The sequence below is a fragment of the Mycena indigotica genome (assembly GCF_014461135.1).
Source record: "Mycena indigotica strain 171206Taipei chromosome Unknown Mind.scaff0003, whole genome shotgun sequence".
Lineage (NCBI taxonomy): Eukaryota > Fungi > Basidiomycota > Agaricomycetes > Agaricales > Mycenaceae > Mycena > Mycena indigotica.
This window is the reverse complement of record NW_023503002.1, coordinates 5,073,738-5,097,400: the sequence shown is the minus strand read 5'-3', so window position 1 is coordinate 5,097,400 and position 23,663 is coordinate 5,073,738. Positions and strand designations below refer to the sequence as shown.

Below are 23,663 nucleotides of genomic sequence, written 5' to 3'. Positions count from 1 at the left end.
GTCAACTTCCTCGACACTTGCGCTCGCAGCCTGTCGCAGGGTGACTTGACAGTTGCCATCAACAATAAAGCGCCCAACGTCAGTACTTGATCCGGCTTCCATATTGGATCAGGAAAATTTTCGTCACACTCCAAACTTTCTTCTTCTTCCCCTTCACCCCCCATTGAGGATCAAGCTCTAGCTTCCACCCAAGGTCCATTGACGGTGCGTACTACACACTTTCCCTTCCACTAGCGCTAACTGCGTTACTTTCCTGCCCCAGCCAGCGTCCGAATGGCCCACCCTCGAGCTCAGCGACAGTCACAGTGGGGTTCATGTCCAGTCTCGGCGGTAAGTGCTGCACCTTTCCTCAAGAACGTTGCTCAACGCTTGTGCCCAGTGGCACCACACACCCGCCACACACCCATCCACGCCCTAGCACCTACACTCCCCGAGCCCAAGGATTCACTCGACGCAGCCTTGGTCGCGCAGGGTCTCGAAGGTGGCTACCTGGGCGGGCATGCGGCGCATCGGGTCGGGGAGGACAAACCCGCTCGAGCTGATAGTGGCGGCCTGCGTGTGGCAACGTCGGCGACAAGCGCTTGCGTCTGCGGCTTGGCGCGGGAAGAGCGGGGCTGGGGGGCGTTACTCCTGCTCCACATGCTCACATTCGACTTCGGGAGCCGCGACCGGTCCACCTCCCCGTGCTCCAGGCGGTTGTCCTCGACGCAGATCTATGCTGGCTGTGCCCCTCATTTGTGTCTCAGTAAGCGCCTTCCAAGTCATTGGATTTCCCAAGCCTGCTGACCCCATTTCTTCAGTGTGCCTCGAGGCGGGTCTTTCCAGACGTCAAACGTCGGACGCTGGCGCGCGCGCGGGGCGGGAGGCAGCGTGTCTGGCGTAGGCAACAAGGGCGCGAGGCAACGAAGGCGCAAGGCAACGAGGGAAGTGAACGAGACGGCCGTTATTGTAGAATGAAGGTGTATTTAATTACTGACTGCAATATATATCTTTTTGTGTCTTTTTTGCATTTGCACTGCCTGCCCAACTGCCTCTGTCCTACCACTGTCCAGATATTATTGCTGCCTGGACTTCCAGCTGGTACCCAGGCCCTCTGGATCCATGCTGGATCCATTTGCGACCAAAGATGGTCGCCATATGGTGCTGATCCGGGAACTAGCCGGACATCACATGTGTCCACCGGGGATTTTCCAGTCATGTCACAGGTGGAATCCCGTTGGCGGTGTAATGACCCATTCATTTTATTACTAGAAACAGAATGTGAACTTACATTGTATATAGCAGGGGTTGCAGCAGCATTCCAAAGTGGCTAACAAAGATTATTGTCAAGGGTTATTAAGTCAAATAAGTAAATACTGACCCATTTTGATCAATTCAGCAGGCCTGCGACCTGTGACTGTGTCACTGAAATGTCCAATCTAGCTGCAGGCTGAATTTCGTGTAACCTATTACCCGCTTAGGAAATCAGAACTTTTTGAAATTTCGTCAGTTGTGATCTGCGACCTGCCAGAATATTTTGGCCAAAAAATCTGATGTGACCATGACCAGCAGAATTAAATGAAATGGGTCAGTATGTAGCAACAATACTAATTAATCTATGGTGACTCTTTTAATTCAATGTCCAATTAAGAAAATCATCCTTAGGATTGTCTTTGGAAGAGAATATAAAAAGCAAATCATATTTCTCACATTTTCTGATCATGATTCTAATCATCACAGGCATAAACTCCATGCCAAGGGCATAGGTGGAAAAGATGGTTCAGGGGATGATTATGTGAATTTCATGTGACATTGAATTCCTGACCAAAAAGTGACTTTCTGTCAATGCCAGCACTGAGCTGTTTTTACCAATAAGATTAAAAACAAATTCACACACTATAAAACTTGTAGATTTGTCTCTGCAGATCAAATGTCTATGTTACATATTACACAGCCCCCAAAAAATCTAAAACTCTTGGAAACAAATTGCAAAAGTTGATTTTCACATTTTATTTTTATTTTTCTAGCCTTGTCAGGCACAAGAAAAATATCATCTGAGTTAAGGAAACCCTTCCATCATGTTTATAGGGTAGAGCACAGGTCAGGGTCAATCCAGTGGGTCCAATATTCTGTTGTGATTCAACAATTCACTATCTAAACATGATTTTTTATCACTTTGTAAAACATAAAAAAAAAAATCAAGTCGCTCATGTGACATGTGACATATTAGGAAACTGTATTGAATATACTCAAGATCTTGGGAAGTAGGCTATATATACTATACCTGACCTAATATCTAGCAAAACATATATTATGTCTAAATTATTGTCACAAAAACAGTTTCTGCTTCCATGTCTGTACCTGTGGGTAAACCAGGACCCAATTGGACCTCTACCCGGACCTGTGCTCAACCCTATATGTTTACTGATAGTAATTAACATACCATCATTCACCAGGATCTGCAAGAAGATTTTCCTGGCACCTTGCATACAGCATAGAGTGTCACAAACAACACCAATTCAGAGGATGCCAGTTGGCCAGTGAAGGCAAGCAAGAAGCACCGTGAAAAGATATCGTAAAGATGATGCAATTCGAAGACTGGGGTACAAGACGAAATCTACTCTACTTATATACACTACTACCATGTGTTTACCATGCCTAATACGAGAGGCAATGACATCATACTTTAGCCATGCCTTTACGTGCTGTCTGCCTCATGTCCAACTCCACGCTGTCAATCAACATCAGCATCGACATCTGATGATCTAATCACTATCTTATCGTCCATCTTATCTCCTCCTTGTCTTATCTTATCAACCAGGGCCAAAATAAAAGGTTTAAAGGGCGAAGAAAAAGGGTTTTTGAACCCAGGGTTTGACATTACCCCCCCTTCAAGGTCGACGTCCTCGTCGACAGAGGGCATTAAAGCGCGTTCATCATCCACCCCCCCTTCAGCCTCCACAAAATGGCCAGTCTGATAATTAAAGAGTTTCCGGGACGGATATGGGAGCTTCTCTTGCGTCGGCTTATAACGTTTGACCAGGTAATCCCAATGACCCTGGGCAAGGACAGGCACACTACGGGTCTTGACCACTGGGTTCTTCTGGTTGAACTCGTCTAACAATTCTTGGGAGTTCTCAAGCCTTTGCGCCGTCTCCCATGTATCCTCGCTATGCGGATATCCCTTCCACTTCACCAGATACTGCCAACCACGACCACGCTTCCGCTTCTTTATAATCTCCTCAACCTCCCACTCCTCGTGATCATCCACAATGTCCGGTGGCGGCCTTTCTTCTCGCCGGTGGGGTGGTGGCTCGTGGTAGGGTGTCAGCTCTGTCTCATTGTAGACTGGATGAGCCTGACTAGAACCTGGCATCTTGAGTTCGTATGCTGAAGGTCCAACCTTTGCCTCCACTTTGAATGGTCCCACACGTCGATCATTGAGCTTCTCGGATGGTCGATTCTGTTGTACTTTTGACCCTTCAACGTAAACCTTGTCTCCGACTTTGAACTCAGGTGCTGGTACACGTTTCTGGTCATAGTACTTCTTCATCCGCTCTTGGGCCTTCTTAATTGCCACCGTTGCATCCTCACGCACGCGCTGCATCTTTTTCGCGAATTCTTCTGCTGCCTCGACCTTAGAGTCATATGGTCCTTCGACGCCTTTCCAGGGATGGTACCCATGATCTAGGAAGAATGGCGAGACCTTGGTCGAAGCATGAGCTTTGTCGTTGTAGGCGAACTCGGCCAACGGTAACCATTCCGACCAGTCTGATTGGTGGTGGTTGACATAGATGCGGAGATAATGTTCGATCTCTTTGTTCATCCGCTCTGTCTGACCGTTGGTTTGAGGATGGTATGCCGTGCTTGGGTTCATCTCTGTTCCCAGCAGCCGATTAAGCTCACGCATGAAGTCGGATACATAACGGGGGTCTCAGTCTGAGATTATCTTCCGAGGAACCCCGTGATATCGCACAATCCGATCGCGTGTCAAGCGTGCGATTCCCTCGCTGTTGATCTTGATGCTCACGGGCTCGATATGGATCCGTTTGGTAAACAAGTCGACCCAGACTTGGATAGCTGTAAAGCCATTACTTTCTGGTAGTGGGCCAATCAAGTCCATTGACACTGTCTCCCATGGTCCATTGGGGACACTATGGGGTTTCAGGAATCCATGAGTTCGTTGTCTCCATCGAGTCCGTTGGCATGCATCACAGGTTCGGATATACTCTTTGATTTGGTTACCCATTCTGGGCCACCAATATTTACGTTCAATGAGTTCTTGGGTCCGATATTCTCCTGGATGTCCAACAAGCGGGGTATCGTGATGCAAACGAATGATCCGTTCACGAAGAGTATCATCTCGAGGCACATAGATCTTATCTCGGTAAAGGATTAGATTACCATCTCTTCGCCAATCAGGCAGCGACTTCTCAAGGGCCAATTTGACACTGGTATCTAATCTTCTAGTCGTTTTGATCTGACTAAGAAGATCATCTTCTGGTCCCTCGAAGTGTACTTGAGTCGCCCTGAATAGTTCTGGCTTTAGGAGAATGACGTCCTTATTATCGTCCTTTCCTTGATCATGATCAGCCCGTCGAGATAACAGGTCAGCCTTCCGATTAAGCACTCCGGGACGATGGTGCAGTGTGAAGTCATATTGTGACAACTCAGTGACCCATCGGGCTTGTCGACGATTCAGCTTCTGGGGCTTCTTGAAATATTCGAGATTTTGATGATCAGTGAAGATCTTGAACGTCTCCTTAGCACCCATGAGGATGGCACGATATTCTTCCAGCGCGAACATGATGGCGAGCATTTCTTTGTCATAGATTTCGTAATTTCGCTCTGTCTCCGTCAGGCTATGTGACAAGAACCCAACGGGACGCCATACACCATTCTGTTCTTGACTAAGAATGGCTCCAATTGCACCTTCAGAAGCATCAGCCTCAAGACGGAATTTTCCATCGTCCGTTGGCAGTGCCAGTACTGCATCCTCAGCTATTCGCGACTTTAGTCCATCGAAGGCTTGTTGCTGTTCTGGTCCCCAAGTCCAACCGCCTTTGCCAGTGAGCTTGGTCAAAGGTCGAGCCACTTCGCTGTAGCCTCGAATAAATCGGCGGTAGAAGTTGGTGAACCCCAAGAAAGCTTGCACATGCTTTACTGTTCTGGGCTGCGGCCATTCCATGACACCTTTGATCTTCACGGGATCCATTTTCATTGAGTTGTGCGAGATAATCACTCCCAGATACTCAATCTCAGTGCGTTCAAATTCACACTTTTCGGGTTTGAGATAGAGTTTGTGCTTCTGGAGAACCTCAAGCACCTGGCGAACAATCTTCCGATGCTCCTCCAGTGAATCCGTAAAGATAAGAATATCATCAAGATAGACGACAACGTGTCCTTCATTGATCAGATCACGTAAGATGTCATTCATCATTGTTTGGAACGTTGCCGGCGAATTGGTAAGCCCAAAGAACATGACTAAGGGTTCGAACAGTCCTCGGTTGGTTCGGAAAGCTGCCTTCCACTCGTCTCCCTCCTTGATGCGCACATTATTATAACCCCAGCGAATGTCAAGCTTTGTGAAGTATCGGGCACCTTGGAGCTTATTGACGAGCTCAGAGATCAAGGGCAGAGGATAACGGTTTTTAATCGTCATCTCGTTTAACTTCCGATAATCTTGCACAGGTCGAAGAGAGCCATCTTTCTTCTTGACAAAGAAGAAGGCGGACGCCATCGGTGACTTTGATGGTTGGATGCGTCCGCTCTTTAGGTTTTCTTCCAGGAAATTGTCAAGCTCTCTTTGTTCATCACGAGACAGAGGATAGATTTTGCAATCTACAGCCTTAGAGTCTGGCTTAAGTTCGATCGCATGATCCCACGGACGACGTTCAGGTAGAGAGTCAAATGATTCTTTAGCGAACACTTTGACGAACTCTCGATACTGATTGGGAATCTTCTCCTCGGTCATTCGTTCTTTGTTTCGACCAGCTTCTTCTGCCATTCGCTGTGCTTGGGTCTCCTTCAGTCGGAGATCAACTGCTGGACCAAAGTCCACGAGCAAGATCGACTCTCCTTCTTCCAGATCAGGGTCGGCTTGGAACTCTTCATCACGAGCATTGCATTCAACAGGGCAGCGAGAAAACTTGATCTTTTGGGAATGCCAGTCAATTTCCGGGTTATGTTTGAGAAGCCAATCGTATCCAATGAAGACACGGGCTTTACCCAGTCCAGTGACAAGAAAACGTTGCATTTCCCAATGATCTCCAACACCCATACGTAGTTCAACATAGTGTGTTATTTTGCCATGAGTATTCTCGGTGCCGTCTGCATTGCGGGCGATAATGTGAGAGTCCAGCTCTTTCAACTCAAATCCTTCTGCTTGGGCATACGCTCGGTCAATGCAGGTCGTTGTACAACCATTGTCAAGCAAAGCCTTTATTGCGCGAACCTTGCCAGTCTCGGGAACCATGAGAGTTATTGGGACCAACATCTCATAGCGTTTACGTTCCCGTTGAAAATCTTTCAGTTCCTGACTAAGACGATCTGGCTTGGCTCTAGCTTGTCGCGCAGCAGCCTCTTGCATCCGGATAGAGTCTCGAACCCTAGTGTGCGCTGGGACTGGAGGTACAGTCACATCACACTGGGGGGGCACGAGCTACGGCGTGCCGGAACACGCGGACCGACCGCGTGGCCGGCCGCGTGGCTGACTCGTGGCTGACTCGTACCTACGGCGTGCCAGCGGCGTGCCACTATTACTGTCATTATAAAAGACTAATAGCATTATTTCTATACCACAGGATACTTAGTATCAATGCTCATGCGATCCAGCTCCCAGGGCCGGGCCGCCGGAATAAATAGTTTATTGCGTGCCATGCCCTTCCGAGTCGTCGATGTTGTTCGGCGAGAGTGAAAGTGGCGAGCACCACCTTGGGCCGTGCTTGCATAAATGCATAAATGCACACTGCCGGTGCACACCGAACCTTGATTCCAGTCACTGCGACATGGCCGAACAGGCACAAATCGGCCAGCGCACAACGGATACTTATACGGTGTCCTCAACGTACTTCTTTTCGCTTTCCACACAATCCAGCTTGTCCACCTGCCCTGGGCACACCGTATGGGCTGTCAGACAATCCACGCACCTGACTACCCCGGCACTGCCAGTGGCACTCATGCCAAACTCAGGCAGCAACAGAAGCAAAGCACGGCGACTGGTGCTGCCCCAAGGCCTGAGAGCGCAATGCCGCGAATTTTGATCCGATTTGTCGGCTTCGTATCCACAGGCCGTGTCGCTGTGACCGGCCCCCGCTCGGTGCGCGACGCACCCCAGACGGGTTTTAGCACACTGCACTATGGCTTGAGAGGCGCGCCAGTACTCCGAATACTTCCCTCTCTGATCTCAATCACAGTGCTCAGAGCAATATCATGATTCAAGTTGCGGGAATCTGGGCTCACCTGTCTGCACTTGCACCGTCTGTCACAATCTACTACTTGCGCAGTGCCAGTGAGAACAATGCGCGACCCGATCTGACGCACTGGCTCTCAGTCTGCCATCTAGCGCCGGCTCGACTGGTTACGCCTCTCCAAAAGGTGCACTATTGCCCTCCTTTTTTACATATTTCTGACTCGATGTGTCCCCAGACCAGGTAAACAACTACATTTCCCACCGGAATACAACCGGCATTCAAGGTACATTCGCCGCCTGCCGCTATTGCCGCACTGAGTCTCTACCGCCTCCTACTTGCAACTCTCCCCAGTTCCTAGTTAAGTTTGCACGGAAAAACGCCATAGCGCGCTCGTAGATTGGCGCAAAGTGCGAACCGTGGGGTCTGGAGTCTGCCATCCTCAATAGACCCAAGTTGGGCATCGATCTGACTGCTAGATCCCGACAAAGCGCGTGGCCGGGTTTCCTGTTTCCACCCGAAAGGGCCTCGAAGGCTCTCGGCGGCCACGTTTGGGAGGATGTGGGAGAGTATTGTCGGCGTGTTCGATGCATCTGGGTGCCCTGTGTCGGGCTGAATCGCCCACCGACGGCCAATTCGGCGGTCTCACCAAAAATGGCGCGCGGGCCAAGAACGGGGCCGCATGGGTGGAAAATCTGGGGCCCGGGCAGCGCCAACCAGGCCCACCCACCCACTGTCCGCGCCATTCCCAAGCGGAACGGGGGAGCGGTTCAAATTGTTTCTACGCAGGCTCAGCTCTATTTTCCGAGGCTTGAACCCTGCGAGCCCGTCTCAGGCTCCCACACGTTCCGCGAGCCATGGCAGGCCTGAGGGAACAATCATGCTGCTGGACGGGTGGGATATCGCGGCAACGGTGGGGCAGGATACATCGTGTCGCAGTCGCCAGGGTTGCCGTAAGTGAAAGCCGGCAGGGCAGAGAACCATTTTGAGGACTTGGGTCAGAGTCAGGCTGGCACGGGTTGCGTATGTAGATTCAGGCGACTTACGATCAGGTTCTTTTCCATCTCTTCCTCCGAGACGTTGTACTTGATGTCTATTCGCAGGCAAATGAACTCCGGGAAGGATTGCAGAATACTCTGCAGCACGTTGGGCGTGTCCTCGAAGGTCGACTTTAAGCTGAGCGAAGTGACGGTTGTCGACTCCGTAAAGTCCGCAGCGAAAGCTTTCCAGGGAGGAAAAGCATCGAATGTGACAGTGTTCGAAGAACGAAGAGAGTGGGTGATACAGTTCTGACGCCTGTGGGGTCCACTCTGCCGGGGCAACGTCGTACTCAAACCACGGCCTGACGATACACTCGCGAACATGCGGCACAATTGCTTCGCACAGCCAGAATTGGAGTCTTTCCCGTACAGAGTCGAGATATGCCGTGGCTGGGATGAGGATAATGCTGGCACCGGCGTGGTCCAGAAGAAACAGCGCAGACGGTGGTGGAGTAAAGACAAGGGGTATTTGACATCAATCTATGCACCATATGTCATAATGCAATGCGGTGCCAGTGATGCAATGCGCAAGGGGAAGCCATACCGCACCGGGCGGTGCCGCTGGCCTGAGCCGTCACCCGTTGGTAACAGTTGTGAGCCAGGGACGGCAGCGGAGAGTTGGCAGCGGGGAATCAATATGCTTTTCCCGACGGGTGCCGCCGAAGGCCCCCCGGCCACAATGCATGACATCATAAGCTTGTCATATCAATGTCAATCCATAAATACGCGGTAGGTACGAGTCAGCCACGCGGCCGGGAACGCGGTCGGTCCGCGTGTTCCGGCACGCCGTAGCTCGTGCCCCCAGTGTCAGCCTCCGCCTCCTCACTTCCTCTCTCAGTCTTTGTTGATGCGGTTTTTTCTCCGCAGGCCTTTTGGAACTCAGTCCACCACTCATCTTTCTCAGCACGCTTTTGTTCCTTTAAGTTATGAAGACGATTCTGATTTTGCAAAACATGGATACGACGAGAGTTGTAAAGGAATTCATGTATGTCCTTTCATAACGAGTCCGAGTCGGTACCATAAAAAGAGTCCGTTGCAGGCATATCGGGAGTCGCATTTAATTTACTGAGAGGAGAATAACGTCCATATTTCGAATCAACAATTTCGGATCGCTCCGTCTCCTTGGCCAGGGGAGAGGAGCGCTTTAAAAACCCGCCTCGCGCAACTTCTGGATCAACTGCGCCAACGTGCCGTCAAACTTGTCACCCTCATCAACTTGAGCCATCAAGGCCCTAATGCTGAGTTTCTTCTGAGGGGGGTCCGGGCAGTTGCGACTAATGTGACCAATTTTGCCACAGTTGAAGCAGCGCAAGGGTTTCCACTTCTGTCGAGCGCGGTCGACATCTATGGCATCGGGATCTTTAGCAGGCGCGGCTGCTTGTGGTACTGGGGCACGTGGGGCGGCGGGCGGAGTACGTTGGAACTGGGGAATAAATCCAAACGTCTGTCCGCGGCGGCCCAAACGTAGCTTGTTCCGAGACAAGTTGGCGTCGATCTGCATCAGATGCTCTTTCCATTCCAAATAGGTCTTGGGCGGGGCAGTGCCTCCCACGTAGATAGGACCAGTGATCTCCGTATTGACTAATTCCTCAAGCAGCTGGATTAGGAACGCATCATATGCACAAGGCTTGGCATTGGGACTATAGCCAGCCTGTTCTGCCAGCAATTCGAATGACTGGAAGAAATCGGTCAGCGACATCTTATTTTGACGAGTAGTCGTCAACTTCAGATGCGCTGCCTGTGCGATGTTCGTGTCCTTGAATGAGAGTTCCAGCTCCGTGATGAGATCGTCGAATGTATAGGTGGCCGCAAGCACACCATTCTTAAGGGTTCGCTTTCCCAGTCAGCTGCCGTACATGCGGAAGCATCTGCAGATCGAAGGTACGAGATCAAGAACCAAATTCGTTTATGATCCGTATCGAGCGCATCAGCGTAAGCCGCAATATAAGTTGTGACGGAATCGTAGAAATTTTCCCAAAGCGATTTCTCGCCAGAGAAGAGAGGAGGGGGGTTCGCAAGTACGACGCGAGACATGTTGGTTGGTGGTTGGGGTGCGGGTGCAGGTGTGGGTTGGGGTACAGTTGCGGGGGTAGGAGCAATGGCAAGAGTAGCCAGAGCGGAGATTGGGGAAGGAGGAAGAGAGTCGAGGTAAAAGTGGTTGAATGGAGAGGGGATAGGGGAGAGAGAGCGGGGTGTAGAATTTCTTGAAGACTCCTCAGAAGGAGCCCCTGACGAGAGGTCAGGGATCAAAGCGCGCGGAGAGCGCCACAGAGGATGGACCGGAGAGTCCGTTGTCGGGGGTCCAAGAGACCTGTTGCGTGAGAGGAATCCACCGGGGCCTTCTACGACACACCCCGCGCTGGACGAACTAGGGTTCTCCGAAGATTGCCCCTGCGCTCCTTGTAGCAGCTATGACTCTACGAAAGCACCTGGGTTGGGCCAGACGTCTCTCTTGCAAGTACAAAGCGCGTGTCCTCTCGAGTGGGTCCCTTGGATTGTCGTCTCTGAGTGTACCTAGCCAAGAAGAAAAACCTAGAGCAAAAGACCTAGAGTAACGACCTAGAGCAGAAGGGAGAGGGTGTGGGAAAAAGGCGTGGGAAATTTGGCGATAGTAACGGGGTAGGGGAGGGGTTTGGGTAGGTGGTAGAAGGTAGGAAGGTACGAGGGTAGGAGGGTAGTCTTCGAATTATGTCACAAACAACACCAATTCAGAGGATGCCAGTTGGCCAGTGAAGGCAAGCAAGAAGCACCGTGAAAAGATATCGTAAAGATGATGCAATTCGAAGACTGGGGTACAAGACGAAATCTACTCTACTTATATACACTACTACCATGTGTTTACCATGCCTAATACGAGAGGCAATGACATCATACTTTAGCCATGCCTTTACGTGCTGTCTGCCTCATGTCCAACTCCACGCTGTCAATCAACATCAGCATCGACATCTGATGATCCAATCACCATCTTATCGTCCATCTTATCTCCTCCTTGTCTTATCTTATCAACCAGGGCCAAAATAAAAGGTTTAAAGGGCGAAGAAAAAGGGTTTTTGAACCCAGGGTTTGACATAGAGTGAGCATATTGTATGGAGTAACAATCATTCTTGGTGACTAAGATCACAGTATATATTTGATTGCATAGCAGGTGGACCGTCAGAGTTTCTTCTCTTCTACCCAGCCAGCTAAGCCTCATTTAGATTTGTCTACTCTTATTTACTTTTTTGAATCCTTTCCTGCCAGGATCTTGGTTTCAGGCCTCTGGGATTGCCCTCACAATCCAGTCAACGATTACTATAGCCCCAAATGCTAATAGCTTACTACTTCAGTTATAGATCACAGAGAGTAGCGATGGCAGCGTCCGGTTCAGCCTTCCGGTTCGAACCTGAACCGGACTGAACCGAACGCGCGTTCAGGCTCAAAGTTCAGCGCAAGGCTGAACCTGAACCTGAAGTTCGGTTCGGCCGGTGGTGGTTTTGCTTGAACCTGGTCCGAACGTGTTCGAACGCCGAACGCTGGAGGCACCGGACCGCCCGATCAATAAGACTAGATGGCCGAGATTCCTGATTTAGATGGGGTGACACAAGCTACCTGCCTTTCTCTTGACTCCCACCATCACCGCCTACACTATTGGGACCGTGACCCTACGAGTGCGCTGCGCGGCCTGGGAGCGCACGGTAGACACGCACGCAGAGCACACCGAGGGTTGTCCCGCTTACCGCGGCACCAGCAGGAAAGAGGGAGAGGACAGAGGGCCCGCGGATGGGGGAGGCGAGCAGCAGTAGGCTGGGGCTTGGGCTCACGCTGGTGCAGCACCGGCGCCGATGGATGTAGAGGGCTCCATGCTCCGGCTTAGGCCCGGGATCAACACTGGCCTGGCCGATGTCCCCCGCTGGTGCTAGTATCCCGCTCCTTGCGCTTTCTCCGCCAGCTTTGTTGTTGTTGCTACATACCTCGTAGTCGTTGTTGTTGTCTGCCAATGTTCTGCAGGTACCAAATATATATAGATTTGTGCACTTCAAGTTCGGGATTCGAACACGTTCTGAACTTGAACCGAACCGCGTTGAACCTGAACCCCAAGTTCAGTTCAGAGTTCAGCCCAAAGCTGAACCTGAACCGAAGTTCAGTTTCGGGGTTCGCCAAAAAATGGCCTGAACCTGCACCGAACCGAACCTCGCCATCTCTAACAGAGAAGCGAAGACCAATCAAATTCATTTTACACAACAAGCATTGGGGCAATATTCTATGCAATATGGTCCCATGTGCACATTAAATCAAAACTGATAGTAAACACATAACTTGAATGCTCACCACACATTGCTGAACAATGCCCATTGTAAGTGCATGGCTAACTGTCCAGTCTCCAGTTGTGTTGTTGCACAATGCAGTAGAGATAATCACAGCAACTGTGCTCAGGGTGTATATTGCGCCAGACTCTATCCTAAATGTTTGAAAATAGTTGACTTATGTAAGATCAGTGAAGACAAGACCTACAAAATCCTCAAAGCCAATTTAGTGCGCATAAGCATTTGAGAGCTCTGTTCATGTTGTAATGGAGTTTGGTTGAATATTGATAGCTTGTATGTCATCCACCATATCTTTCCCCCTATATCTTATGTGGGTCAATCACATAGGATGAGGATGAACACAGACCACTCAACATTGTTACAGAGAAGTTGGTGGCAAATCCTAGCACTACAGGCAGCAGCTCCAGCCTGGCATTGGAAGCTGTTAATCCAATTACTGAGAGCATGAACCCAGTAGCTATACACCGCCAAAGTGCTGCCAGCCCTAATTCAGCCGAGTGGCCCAGCCAAATGCCAGCAATGATGACATCTGGATCCACCTGGACTCCAGCTGGCAGCCAGCCACTCCATCAGGTAATACCTCCCAGATGGGAGCCGGGTGGGCAATCTTCTAAGTCTCAGGATTTTTTCTGGCTGGCTCTGTTGTCTCTGAACCCAGATAATACATCATTGAGAGAGTGTGTACCAAAGTTGTATACTTTAGCTATAGTCCTACTCATCCTCCAACTCCTCACCTGGACTCAAATCCTGCTCCGAGTCTGAGTCTGTGGTACCTGAGTTATCTGAGTCCAGCTCATCTTCATCTGATCCAAATTCCGCCTCCTGCGCTTCAGAGGCAACAGCACGTGCCGTCCGTGTGATCTCCCTCCTTGTTCTGCCAGCAGCTAGACTTGTGTTGCCTGTGATGGCAATAGAAACCGCGGGGAGAACAATTCGGGGCTGGCTCTTCCTTGGTCTGCCGCGTTTATGAGGTGGTGCATCTTCATGAGAGGATATTGAGCGCCGCCGCTTGCTACTGGATGCACCATTTGCACTTCTCGCCGCCATTCCCGTTCCTGTTCTTGAGCGGCCCCGACCACGGCCTTGACCACGGCCACGGCCTAGCCCTGGTTTCGAATTGTGTTGGGTGTTGTCAGGAACATCAGTCCCCCCGGTGCTAGCAGCTGTAGCACCTTTTGACTTCTTTGCACGTAGTTGAGAGGCAAGCTCAGTGTGTTTTGCTTGACGATCTTCAAGGAGTGGGGTTGGTTCCCAGAGCGCACGAGAGAGTGTTGCTCGAATAAGATGTGCATTGTGGAATGCATGAGTGTTGACGATGAAACGATCCATATCAGCATGAATAATGAACCGCTCTGTTTTTTCGGACTCAACTCGCTCCTGCATTATGGGACGGACCCCGGTCGGTGCACATCCTGCAGCATGGCAGTCATGCTGAGCATTGAAGTTGTATTTGATATCCTTTACCATGATCAATTTTGAGTTAATGTCAATGAAAGGATTAAAAACTGCTTACTGTGGCCCGAATAATAGTTAGAACATGTTCGCCATTTGGACGGGTAAGGATGGGCATTCCGTAGATCGTATCACGGGTGGAAGAGCACTGAAAGCGTTCAACAACAATGATATTGTCTCCTGGGCTGGCACCAGAGAGAATCTCCAGGATCCGTGCAGGGAAGATAATCTCCTAAATTAAGCTTAATTAGATCAGATAAAATCGAAAATATGATACAAGCCTGATCAGACAAAAGTCTGGTGAAAATCCAAGATTTTTGAAAACACTCATCGCCCGATTGGGCAATCACAGATTTACCGTGAGCCCAGAGAGATTCTGCTCCAAAATCACCATAATTGACAGCGTTCACAGCAGTTGTTGCAGCGAGTGGATTGAAGGTCCGTGTGGTTGATCCACGCTTCAGCGGCATTAATTTAATATGCCCTGAGGATAATGAGATATGACGGCAGTGCACAATAAAAGTATAAACCGGGTGTGGCTGATGCCTGTGAACTCCATCCAAGCAGTTTCTGTAGAACTGCATGCCTTTCCATGAAATGACGTACACCAGGACCTGCAGTCTCCCACTGTTTTGTGGAAGCACTAAGCCATAGTCCACCGGTTAGTCGATGTTTAAGACCTTCCTGATCTCCGAGTTGCAATGCAATATCACGACTCGGAGCAAGATGGTTAGAAAAAATAGAGCAGTAGCGGAATACGGCATTGAAACTCTCGAAGAGTTCAGTTGCAAGGCCAATGAGAGGTCCAAAGGCTGCAGCGTCAGCGGCAACATGGGAAAGAAGGTGATATTTGATCTTGGTGACGATTTTTGATGGGTCAATGATGGCAATAGCATCCAGAAGATTTGCAACAGCCTGCTTGAGATCATTCTTGAGAATATAATTCAGCTGGAGTCCGAAAATTTTAAGAGACAAACCTGATATTCATTGGGGTTTTGAATTTCGGGAACCCAGAGTAAAGCTGAGAGCTCGCCAAGGGCTCGCCACGCTGCGAGATGGTCTCCTGGTACCAGGTCATATACGTGGAACACACCAGTTTGTACAATTGTCTTCAACTGCTTGCCGATCAGGGAGTTGGCATACTGCATGATATAGCCAGCACGGATTGCGTGGATTGATAGACCGTCCGTTTGTGCAGCCTGTAATCGAAGAGAGTATGTCTCCTTTGCTTCCTGCGACCAGGACGTGTGTGACACATGCCATACATACTTGACTGCTCCGAGCAAGATCGTATGCAGCAGCTCCACTGGTGTATCGCGGTAAGTTGGATCAAAGCCTGCGTAAATCAACTTAGCACATTGCATTGCTGATGCCAGAAATCACCCTTTGTTGTTAAGAATGCACTGTAAATTTTTTCGTCATTCTCCGTTGTCCACTGGGTCAACTCGGCCTTGATAGCTGCAACGGAACGCTCAACATCTGCCGCGCGTAGCTGTGCATGACGATCAATAAGGCCGGTAATCCAATGCTGTGTATAGGCATCCTTGACACCGGTGAGACGCTGCTCCTCCGCTAATTTCATGCGTGATATCCCGCTGCAGGCCATACCCACCTGCGCGCGCAACTCCGATAACACATAATCCTTGGTACGAGGGATGCCGGGCTATGCTCAAGAATCACGGAGTCTATAACAAATATTGTACTCCAAGCGCACCTCAAACAGTTCATGGAAACCGCAGTCGGACACCTTGTGTGCAGTAGTCCCCCCGACCTGGCATTTGCGGCAGAAACGATTGCCTTTTGAGCCAATATGGCCAGAGACCTCGCTTTGCATTGGATTATCTGAGGGGCCCGCATTCACAAAAAACGCGAATTTTTGTTGATTTTCCGACTGCATCCTGCACACTAATCGGATCTGTGTGTGTCGATCTGAAAAAAAATTAGAAGGCAAATATTGGGAGTCAGTTATATTATTACTCTACGGATGTCTTGAACACGCGGTACTGCTCGGATATTGAGGCGTGCGGCGAGGTTGAGATAAAATGGAGATGAAACTCTTGCATGAGCAGTTTGCGTGGAAGATTTCGGTGGGTCATGTACGAATTCCAGTGCTTGTTCCACGACTTCCTCCGATTTCCCGACACATCATCGCCAAAGAAGTCAACGAACGTTGAGTAGATTGGCTGTCCATCTGCGATATCACGGATTGGATTTGGCATGCGCGCAGGATGTCCAGCACTGATTGTGGAATCTGCACCATTGAGCTGTGTAAGATCCAAGAGATTGGAACACACACCACTCCATCTTGGAACTTCACCGCGCTCCCGAAGATCGAAATAGTTGAGCCGGAAATCAGCCGCACGGACAAGAGCGGTCTTCGAATCATTAACTGTCGCCTCACCCGCCTATATGATATGTATGACTTCACCAACTCCCGAGCACACAGGGAGAAAAACGCACAACATCAAGGTTTAAGCTGAAGCAATCAGCGTGGAGCTCCCCCTTCGGCAATAATCCAGCGAATTGGTACCACCAGCCTCCCATCCTCCAGACGTGCCAGCTCATTCACGTAAAAATGTGCGTGCCCGGCGTCGTACATCGGACTGAGCATGTCGAGGTCCATGTCCTTGCGCCACTTCTCGGCATGCCAAATTTCACGGACAACTCCATCGACAGGAAGCTCAGGATAAAGCTGGATGAATTTACGAATATTTGGATTGGCCCAGTCCTTTGTTGCTCTGTGAGACGAAATGGCTTTTTGCAGACACATGTGAACGACTCACTTGTTGAATAATTGCGCGTGGGCTATTCATGAAGAACACGTTCCCAAGAGGAGAGAGACATGGAACGCTAGGAATTCCGGCCTCTGCCCGAATCCTCTTCTGCATCTGTCGAAAGCCGTCGAAGGATGGGACATTCGGCGCCCCGGATTGGCGCAGCAACCAGAGAAATACCCGCATGAGAGAGTTGGAGACGCGGAGACGAGGCAAATTATCAAGTATGTCGAGGAGAAACATCTAAAAGTATGCTCGCGTGCAGTGAAATGGCGGGGGAGGTCCAGCAACACACCATTTTATTCGGATATGGGAAGTATTCGGTTGTCGGGGCAGGTTTCTCGCTGCCTGCGGCTTGAACATCCTCCGCTGTCGGGTCCGATATCCCTGCGAAAATGCGTGAGATTCCCCACGCCACTCTTGACCCGCACACTGACCTGCGTTACGCAGAAGCTCCGCGAGGAAGTCATCCTCCGCGTCCTTCTCTTGCAGCTCGTCCTCCAGCGAGCCGTCCCCGTACCCAAGACGCTGCGCCACGCCCTCTGGGTCCAGGATGCCCAACACCTCGGCTTGTCGATCTAGCCGGGCGACATTGATGCTCCGACCATCCAAATCCTCCCCAGCGCTGAATGCGCCCCCGAACTCCTCATACCCCGCCCACATTTCGACCTCAGCGATGCCTGGGACATTCGGCGCCCGGTTGGCAGGCATGGGAAAAGGAGGACTTGGCCGACGGGCCCCGCTTGCGGTGACCTTGCGCTGCTCGACCTGGGCAGCAGCTGTGTCCCGAGCCTGCCGCCGCACACTGCCCTCTTCCGCTGCCTTCACCGCCCTCTCATGCTCGCCCGACGCTAGATGCCTCTCGGCGCTCCGTCGGGCAATCCACTCTTGCCGCTCCGGAGGGACAGCACCGAAGCATATCCTGCAGAGGACATGATTGTCGGAGGGCCTGGACACCCAATCTGGTGTGGTATGTGTTAGCCCTTGTATTCGCCGCTTTCTGTTTTGCTAACCCACTTTTTTCATCCAGTTTCTTCGCAGTTCCTTTTGGCGGCATGAGGCAAGATGTGCTTGGCAACGTGCCTGCGCCGAAACTCTGCGGGCGACGATCGCAGTTTTGCACGTTTGACGGATCGGCGAGTGGCTCCCTTCAAATACCATCGCAAGCGCTGCTTTTTCCCCCCTTCCCCCACCATGTCCCATCCGTCCACCCCCATCGCCAATCGTCGTGCCAATATCTTCGGTGCAATGACTCAAGTCACCCCCACACGCCCACCCGTATTCTCCTCCTCCTCCTCAAGCCCTGCCCAGGGCTCGTCATCGTCTCCAAGCCACGGCTCAAGCGAGGCTGACGCCCTTCCGCCTCCCTCGACTCTCTTTCTTTCTCGCAATTCCACGGAGGCCGTTCAACGCTTTGCAGCCACTCACCACCTTCGGCCTGACCAGATCACCGAGTCTGTTGGCGTTTTGCGGGCACGCTTCCATTCTTTTTTGACTGTTTTGCTGACCAGCATATAGGATCCTGCATCCCTCGTCACTGCCAAGATATTCGTCTTGCTCTACGCCATCCTCAATATGATCTCTGCCGTCGTGCTCGCACAGCCCTCATTTGAGCCCTCAGATGCTTTAATGGTGTTATTTCCCGCATTCAACGTTGACTTGGCTGACCATTAGCCAGAAAAATCTCAAGAAGTATGCCATTGCCATCATGCTGTCGCCTCGTCAGGCCTCCTACAAGGGTAATACGCCCGTCAACGTTCTGCTGGTGAGTGGTCTTCACTATGTCCGAAAATCAAGCGTTGCTGATGATACAGAACCTGCTCAAAACCCACCGCTTCGACCTCCCGCCTGGCATCGAGAACAACGCCGCTGACTATGCGACCCTCAAGCGTGCCGTTCGGAACATCTTCACGCAACTTCGCTCGGACATCAAGAAAGCGGTTTGTCATCTCGTGGTTACTGCTGCGTTCTCAATACCCAACAGATAGCAAAGTCGCTCGGGTATACCTACAAGCACCCAAAGGTCAACGCATCGAAGAACTGCGTCAACATCTATCTTCTTACTCAAAATATCGTTGGCAGCTCAGATTGCGTTGTCACCGTTGAGCTCTGTGCTCGCGTTGCGCTCATGGTATGTTGCAACACTTTTCATATATCTTCATTAATGGACTTTCTTTTGTTTATAGCGTTACATCTGGCTGGAAACCTATAAGAAGGACACAGCAAAATTCTGGGATGAAGTCGACACTTTCCTCGCAGAGGTTCGGGACCATGCCAAAGGTGATCAGCGTCAAGTCGCCCGGTGAGTAATACTTTGTTTCCTGCCGCCCAGTACTCACAGACTGATAGCGCCTTCCGCAAGGTCCTCACGGATGACCGTGCCAAATACGGCAACGACAACTACACCATTGTTGACGGCGCTGCAGATCGCGTGCAACAGGAGGTTGACGAGGCGATTGATGACACCGTGATGAACGCGGTGGGGGCGACCGCAGATGATGACGAAGATGACCCGATGGATGGTGAGGGTGAGGGTGAGGGTGAGGGTGGAGATGAGGGCAATGGCGAACCGTAGCTGCATAGATAGGAATTTATCTGATTTACCTCTATCCTCGATGCAGCCCTTCCAGTGCATGAATTTAGACAAAAGCTCTGGTCATTAACTTGGAGTGTGGTTATGTGCTACCTAGGAAATGACATATAGAGAGTCCGGCTGGATTTCCAGCTAGGTGCCAGTCACTCTGGGTCCATGCTGGACCCATTTGCGACCAAACATGGGAGCCAGCTGGTGACGATCCAGGAACCAGCCGGCAATCACACATATCCACCATGGAATTTCCAGCTCTGCACCAGCTGGATTCCGGTTGGCGGTGTAGGTATTTATTGAGGACTTGGAGAATTGGTTTATTGAATACATACCCAAGGTCCCTATCATCAGAAGGAAGGGTAGTAGAAGAACTAAATAGGAACTGTTCCAGAGTTGAAAGCATCTATACATCTAGTTCAGCAAACAGCTCAGTTCCTCTGAAAGATCAATGAATGGTAAGACAGACAAGGATGCCATCTGTGAGAAGGCTGCATGGAATGATCAGATTGGCCACTCATTGGAATACTAGGATCACTTGTTGATAGCCAATACAACTTGATGTCCTGTGGTCAAGTATGCTAATCTTGAGTGGTGGCTGATATGCACAATAGTCCCTGGTGGGACATAGGCAAGACTCAGCACTGTCCAGACACAGAAGACTGCAATGACAACTTGGGCAGTGGCCATTGGGAATGTGGCCAGTGTGGAGATGATGATGAATTTGTTGCCTAGGGGGTGTTGGTGCTGATCTCTGACCAAGGAGAGAGATGACAGCCAGTGAGAATAACACCAGGTAGATGCCTGGAATAAATTCTTGCAATGAAAAGGAAAACAGGCTGAGGGAGCACACCATAGAGTGAAAGTGATGCCTGGTCTGCATGTGAGTGGTTTAATAAATATTATAGGGGCCTACTGCTGCTTTGGCAAGCTCAGTTGTCAAAAGGCCCTCTGCAGTTGTGCTGCCCACAACTGTAGGGGCAGAAATCATGAGCAACAAGCAGGAAGGGGCTTGATCGGTGGCCTAGGACTTTGCATCGTGTTTAAGTGCTCTCCAGCCCCCATCCGATGATGCAAGCAGTCAGAGATGTGAAGTAGTGGATTAGCACTTATAGTACCTTTATCTACTTGTATGTACTGTGGATTGCATGGCATGGCTATACAGCATTTTTCTAGCTGAATTATGGCAGATCACAGTTTATCATAGATGCCGCCGCAATCTAAATATTGGTAGGCAGTCTTCGACCACTCAATCTTCGGGTATTGACACCATTTATCGACAGATGTGATCTTTTTGCTCAGCTCTCGACCTGGATAAGCTTGACAATAACCACCTTGGGTGCTTACATATTCCTGTGCTATCGTTATCAAATCGCCGCGCCGTCTAGATCCAGAATCATCTCGACGACGGGTGACAAGATGCGACCATCTTGATACCGCGACGCTCGTGCAGTGATGGAGGTGTGATGACGAGCGTTGTTGACAGAATGATGGAGGCACGTGTCGACACGTCACGTCAGTGACCGCAGATCCCGATGACTCCGCCTTTCCCCTTGCCTTTCCCAGCAACCACCACCATCGGGTCCTTACTCGGTCCCTGCTCGCTTCCCGTGCTCCCGCGGCAGTGGCGTCCGCTCCACAACTCTCTCCCGAACATGGCCGCTGTCTTCGACGGGGAATGATATCAGCATCACGATGGTCGCGACGCCGCTGCGATGGGCGATAGTTCGGAGATGGGGATGGGGATGGATGGTGGAGCGGCACTGCCCGCCCCAAATTAAGAACGCGGGTGGCGCGGACGCTGTGCGTGCGTCTTCCTACTCTGCCCCTCATGCCCTTCGTCCGACGTAAACAACACAGTGGTGACGGGGGCAGCGAGGCCCTCGACCAGCTGGCGCACGAAAAGTGTCCAGATACGGACAAGAACGGCGAGAAGCTCCAATCTAACTTCTCCGCCGTTAGAGACCCCGGTGGTACGCACACCCTCACCTGCACCTACGACGCGCCGCCCGGCGTGAGCTGCGTCTACGTGTATTTACCCCCATCCCCGGAGTTCAATATAACGGGTCCCTCATCGTGTCATGGCTTCAACCATGCACAGTATCACCTCAATGGCGCTGGTTCTCCGTCGACATCGTGCGTGCCCATGCGCAGACCGTTCCTTCACTTTTCTTACATGCTTCTAGACCCTTTCTGTACCCAACGTCGTCGACGAGTTTCACCTTCTCGCCGGAAAACACGCCTACGTACGTCCCCGTCTCTCCCGTCCCCGTTCCTGCACACACCGATCTTTGCCCTCAGCCTCACCGCCGCGGCCCAAAGCTCCGCTTCCAGGTGCGTTGCCCCATTCCACGCCCCGTCAGTGTTGACACGATTCACAGCTCCCAAAAACCGCCGATAGCCGCCATCGTGGGCGGAATCCTCGGCGCGATGGTCCTCCTCGCGCTCATCGCCGCTGGGCTGACGTGGTGGCGCTTGAGCCAGCGCCAGCGCCGGCGGGAGCGCGCAGAAGCAAGCATCCTCTCGCTGCCCTACACATCTGGGCCGTCGGGGCCGGCATCACTTCGCACGCGGGCGTACACGGAGAGCCACTTCGTCCCGTCGGAGCTGGCGTACAGTCAAGCGGCGGCGGTTGAGAGCGGCCCGCCGCCGTCGTATGCGTCCCATCCGGTGCTGGCGGCACAGGGCCCCAGCGCCCCGTATCCGTTCGCGGGGCATGACGTCAAAAGGAATATGGACGATGCCGGCTGGCCGGAGGAGAAGCGCGCTGGTGCGCTGCGGTCGATGGAGCGGGAGCTGCAGTTCCAATATGAGTAGGCCGAGTAGTTATAACTTATAAAAGACAAGTCCTTCACTTTGGCACAAATGCGAAATGTAATGATCTATGACGCCCACGCTGTCAGATTAGTATCTGGGTGACTCTTACCTCTGCCTACCATGAGCGAGCCGCGGCTTCCGCCCGAAATCGAGCGCGAGATTTTTGAAACAACGGCGATATCTTCGCCCAGGATGTGCTATCCGCTGCTGAGGGTTGCTCGCCGAGTTTGTGCCTGGTGCGGCCGTTTGACCTCGTACCTTTCTAGTTGCAGGAGTCTGAACATTCGCCAACAGGATCGAGCCCATGTTGTACCGCACGCTGATGTTCCACGAGCGGTCGACCTCTGCCGACCTGGACAAGCTTTCCGTGGCCAAGTCGCGCGAGTATCTCGCCCGGAATGTCCGCCACGTCATCGTCTCCGCCACATGGCCCGGGCCCGGCACGGCGGCGGAGGCCCTCAGGCTCTTCCCCGGCGCAACCCATCTGGCACTCGGCAACGGCCACTTCGAGGACGACCAGCAGGATGCCCTGCAGGCTGCCTTCACTGATCTGCGTCTCCACCGGCTGGTCTGCTATGCGAACGCTGTGTTCCCCACGCGCGACGCGCTCATGGCCGCCGCCGCGCTCCCGGTGTTCGCGCAGCTCACCCATCTGAGCCTCTTCGACATCGGCTGGACGGAGCAGCAGGAGCTGTTCTACGCGACCCTCCCCGCGCTCACGCATCTCGCCCCGCCGCATCTGACGTCCTGGAGGACATTTGAACGCCTGCTGCGTCCCCAGGCCTGTCGCCGCCTCGAGGCGCTGGTCGTGTTCAGTCATACCGACGTCCCGCAGGGCTTCGCAGACGTGCGCCTCGTGATCACGATAGCCAAGCCATGGAGCTTTGGGGACAGCGAGGAGACGTGGGCCGAGGGCGTTTTCGAAGTTGGCAGCTTTTGGGACGTGGCGGACGATTTTATTGCGCGGAAGCGGGCGGGTCTCATTCCAGGTACTAGTCTTCTCGAATATTCTCCCCCTTTCTGACTCAAATGACTCAAATGACTACAGTCAATAATTACATTGCGGTTCGTGATATGGACAGTTGGAACTTTGGACAACAATGATGATTGCACCTCTTTCCCTGGCACCTTCTGCAGTGTTGCAGATAAGTTGTTAGTAAGTAACAGTCGTATCAATTATCTGCAACACGGTACACCGGCTACTAGCCAGTAGTGAGGGCTTATAAAGATAAGCCCTCACTTTAAGATATACTTATGGGAGACATACTGTAAAAAAAGATTAGAGACATCTTTAAAATATAACA

The 23,663-nt window shown here is 51.5% G+C and overlaps 3 protein-coding genes across 3 annotated transcripts; 1 reads left to right on the top strand and 2 right to left on the bottom strand.

The window, feature by feature from the left end:
• Positions 1 to 13,443: 13,443 nt before the first annotated feature.
• MIND_00397100 (uncharacterized protein) lies at positions 13,444 to 16,018 on the bottom strand (the record flags this gene model as incomplete). The annotated part of the gene is made up of 6 exons (XM_037360799.1): positions 13,444 to 14,190; positions 14,246 to 14,416; positions 14,791 to 15,114; positions 15,162 to 15,520; positions 15,568 to 15,847; positions 15,899 to 16,018. The coding sequence occupies 6 exons, from the start codon at positions 16,016 to 16,018 to the stop codon at positions 13,444 to 13,446; spliced, it is 2,001 nt and encodes a 666-aa protein (XP_037223684.1).
• A 139-nt stretch (positions 16,019 to 16,157) lies between these two features.
• On the bottom strand, positions 16,158 to 18,015 carry MIND_00397000 (uncharacterized protein; the record flags this gene model as incomplete). The annotated part of the gene is made up of 8 exons (XM_037360798.1): positions 16,158 to 16,435; positions 16,481 to 16,589; positions 16,645 to 16,660; positions 16,782 to 16,912; positions 16,968 to 17,201; positions 17,254 to 17,345; positions 17,396 to 17,920; positions 17,976 to 18,015. The coding sequence occupies 8 exons, from the start codon at positions 18,013 to 18,015 to the stop codon at positions 16,158 to 16,160; spliced, it is 1,425 nt and encodes a 474-aa protein (XP_037223683.1).
• Positions 18,016 to 22,479: 4,464 nt separating this feature from the next.
• Positions 22,480 to 23,463, top strand: MIND_00396900 (uncharacterized protein; the record flags this gene model as incomplete). Its single annotated transcript, XM_037360797.1, has 3 exons — positions 22,480 to 22,595; positions 22,654 to 23,348; positions 23,408 to 23,463. The coding sequence occupies 3 exons, from the start codon at positions 22,480 to 22,482 to the stop codon at positions 23,461 to 23,463; spliced, it is 867 nt and encodes a 288-aa protein (XP_037223682.1).
• Positions 23,464 to 23,663: the final 200 nt, after the last annotated feature.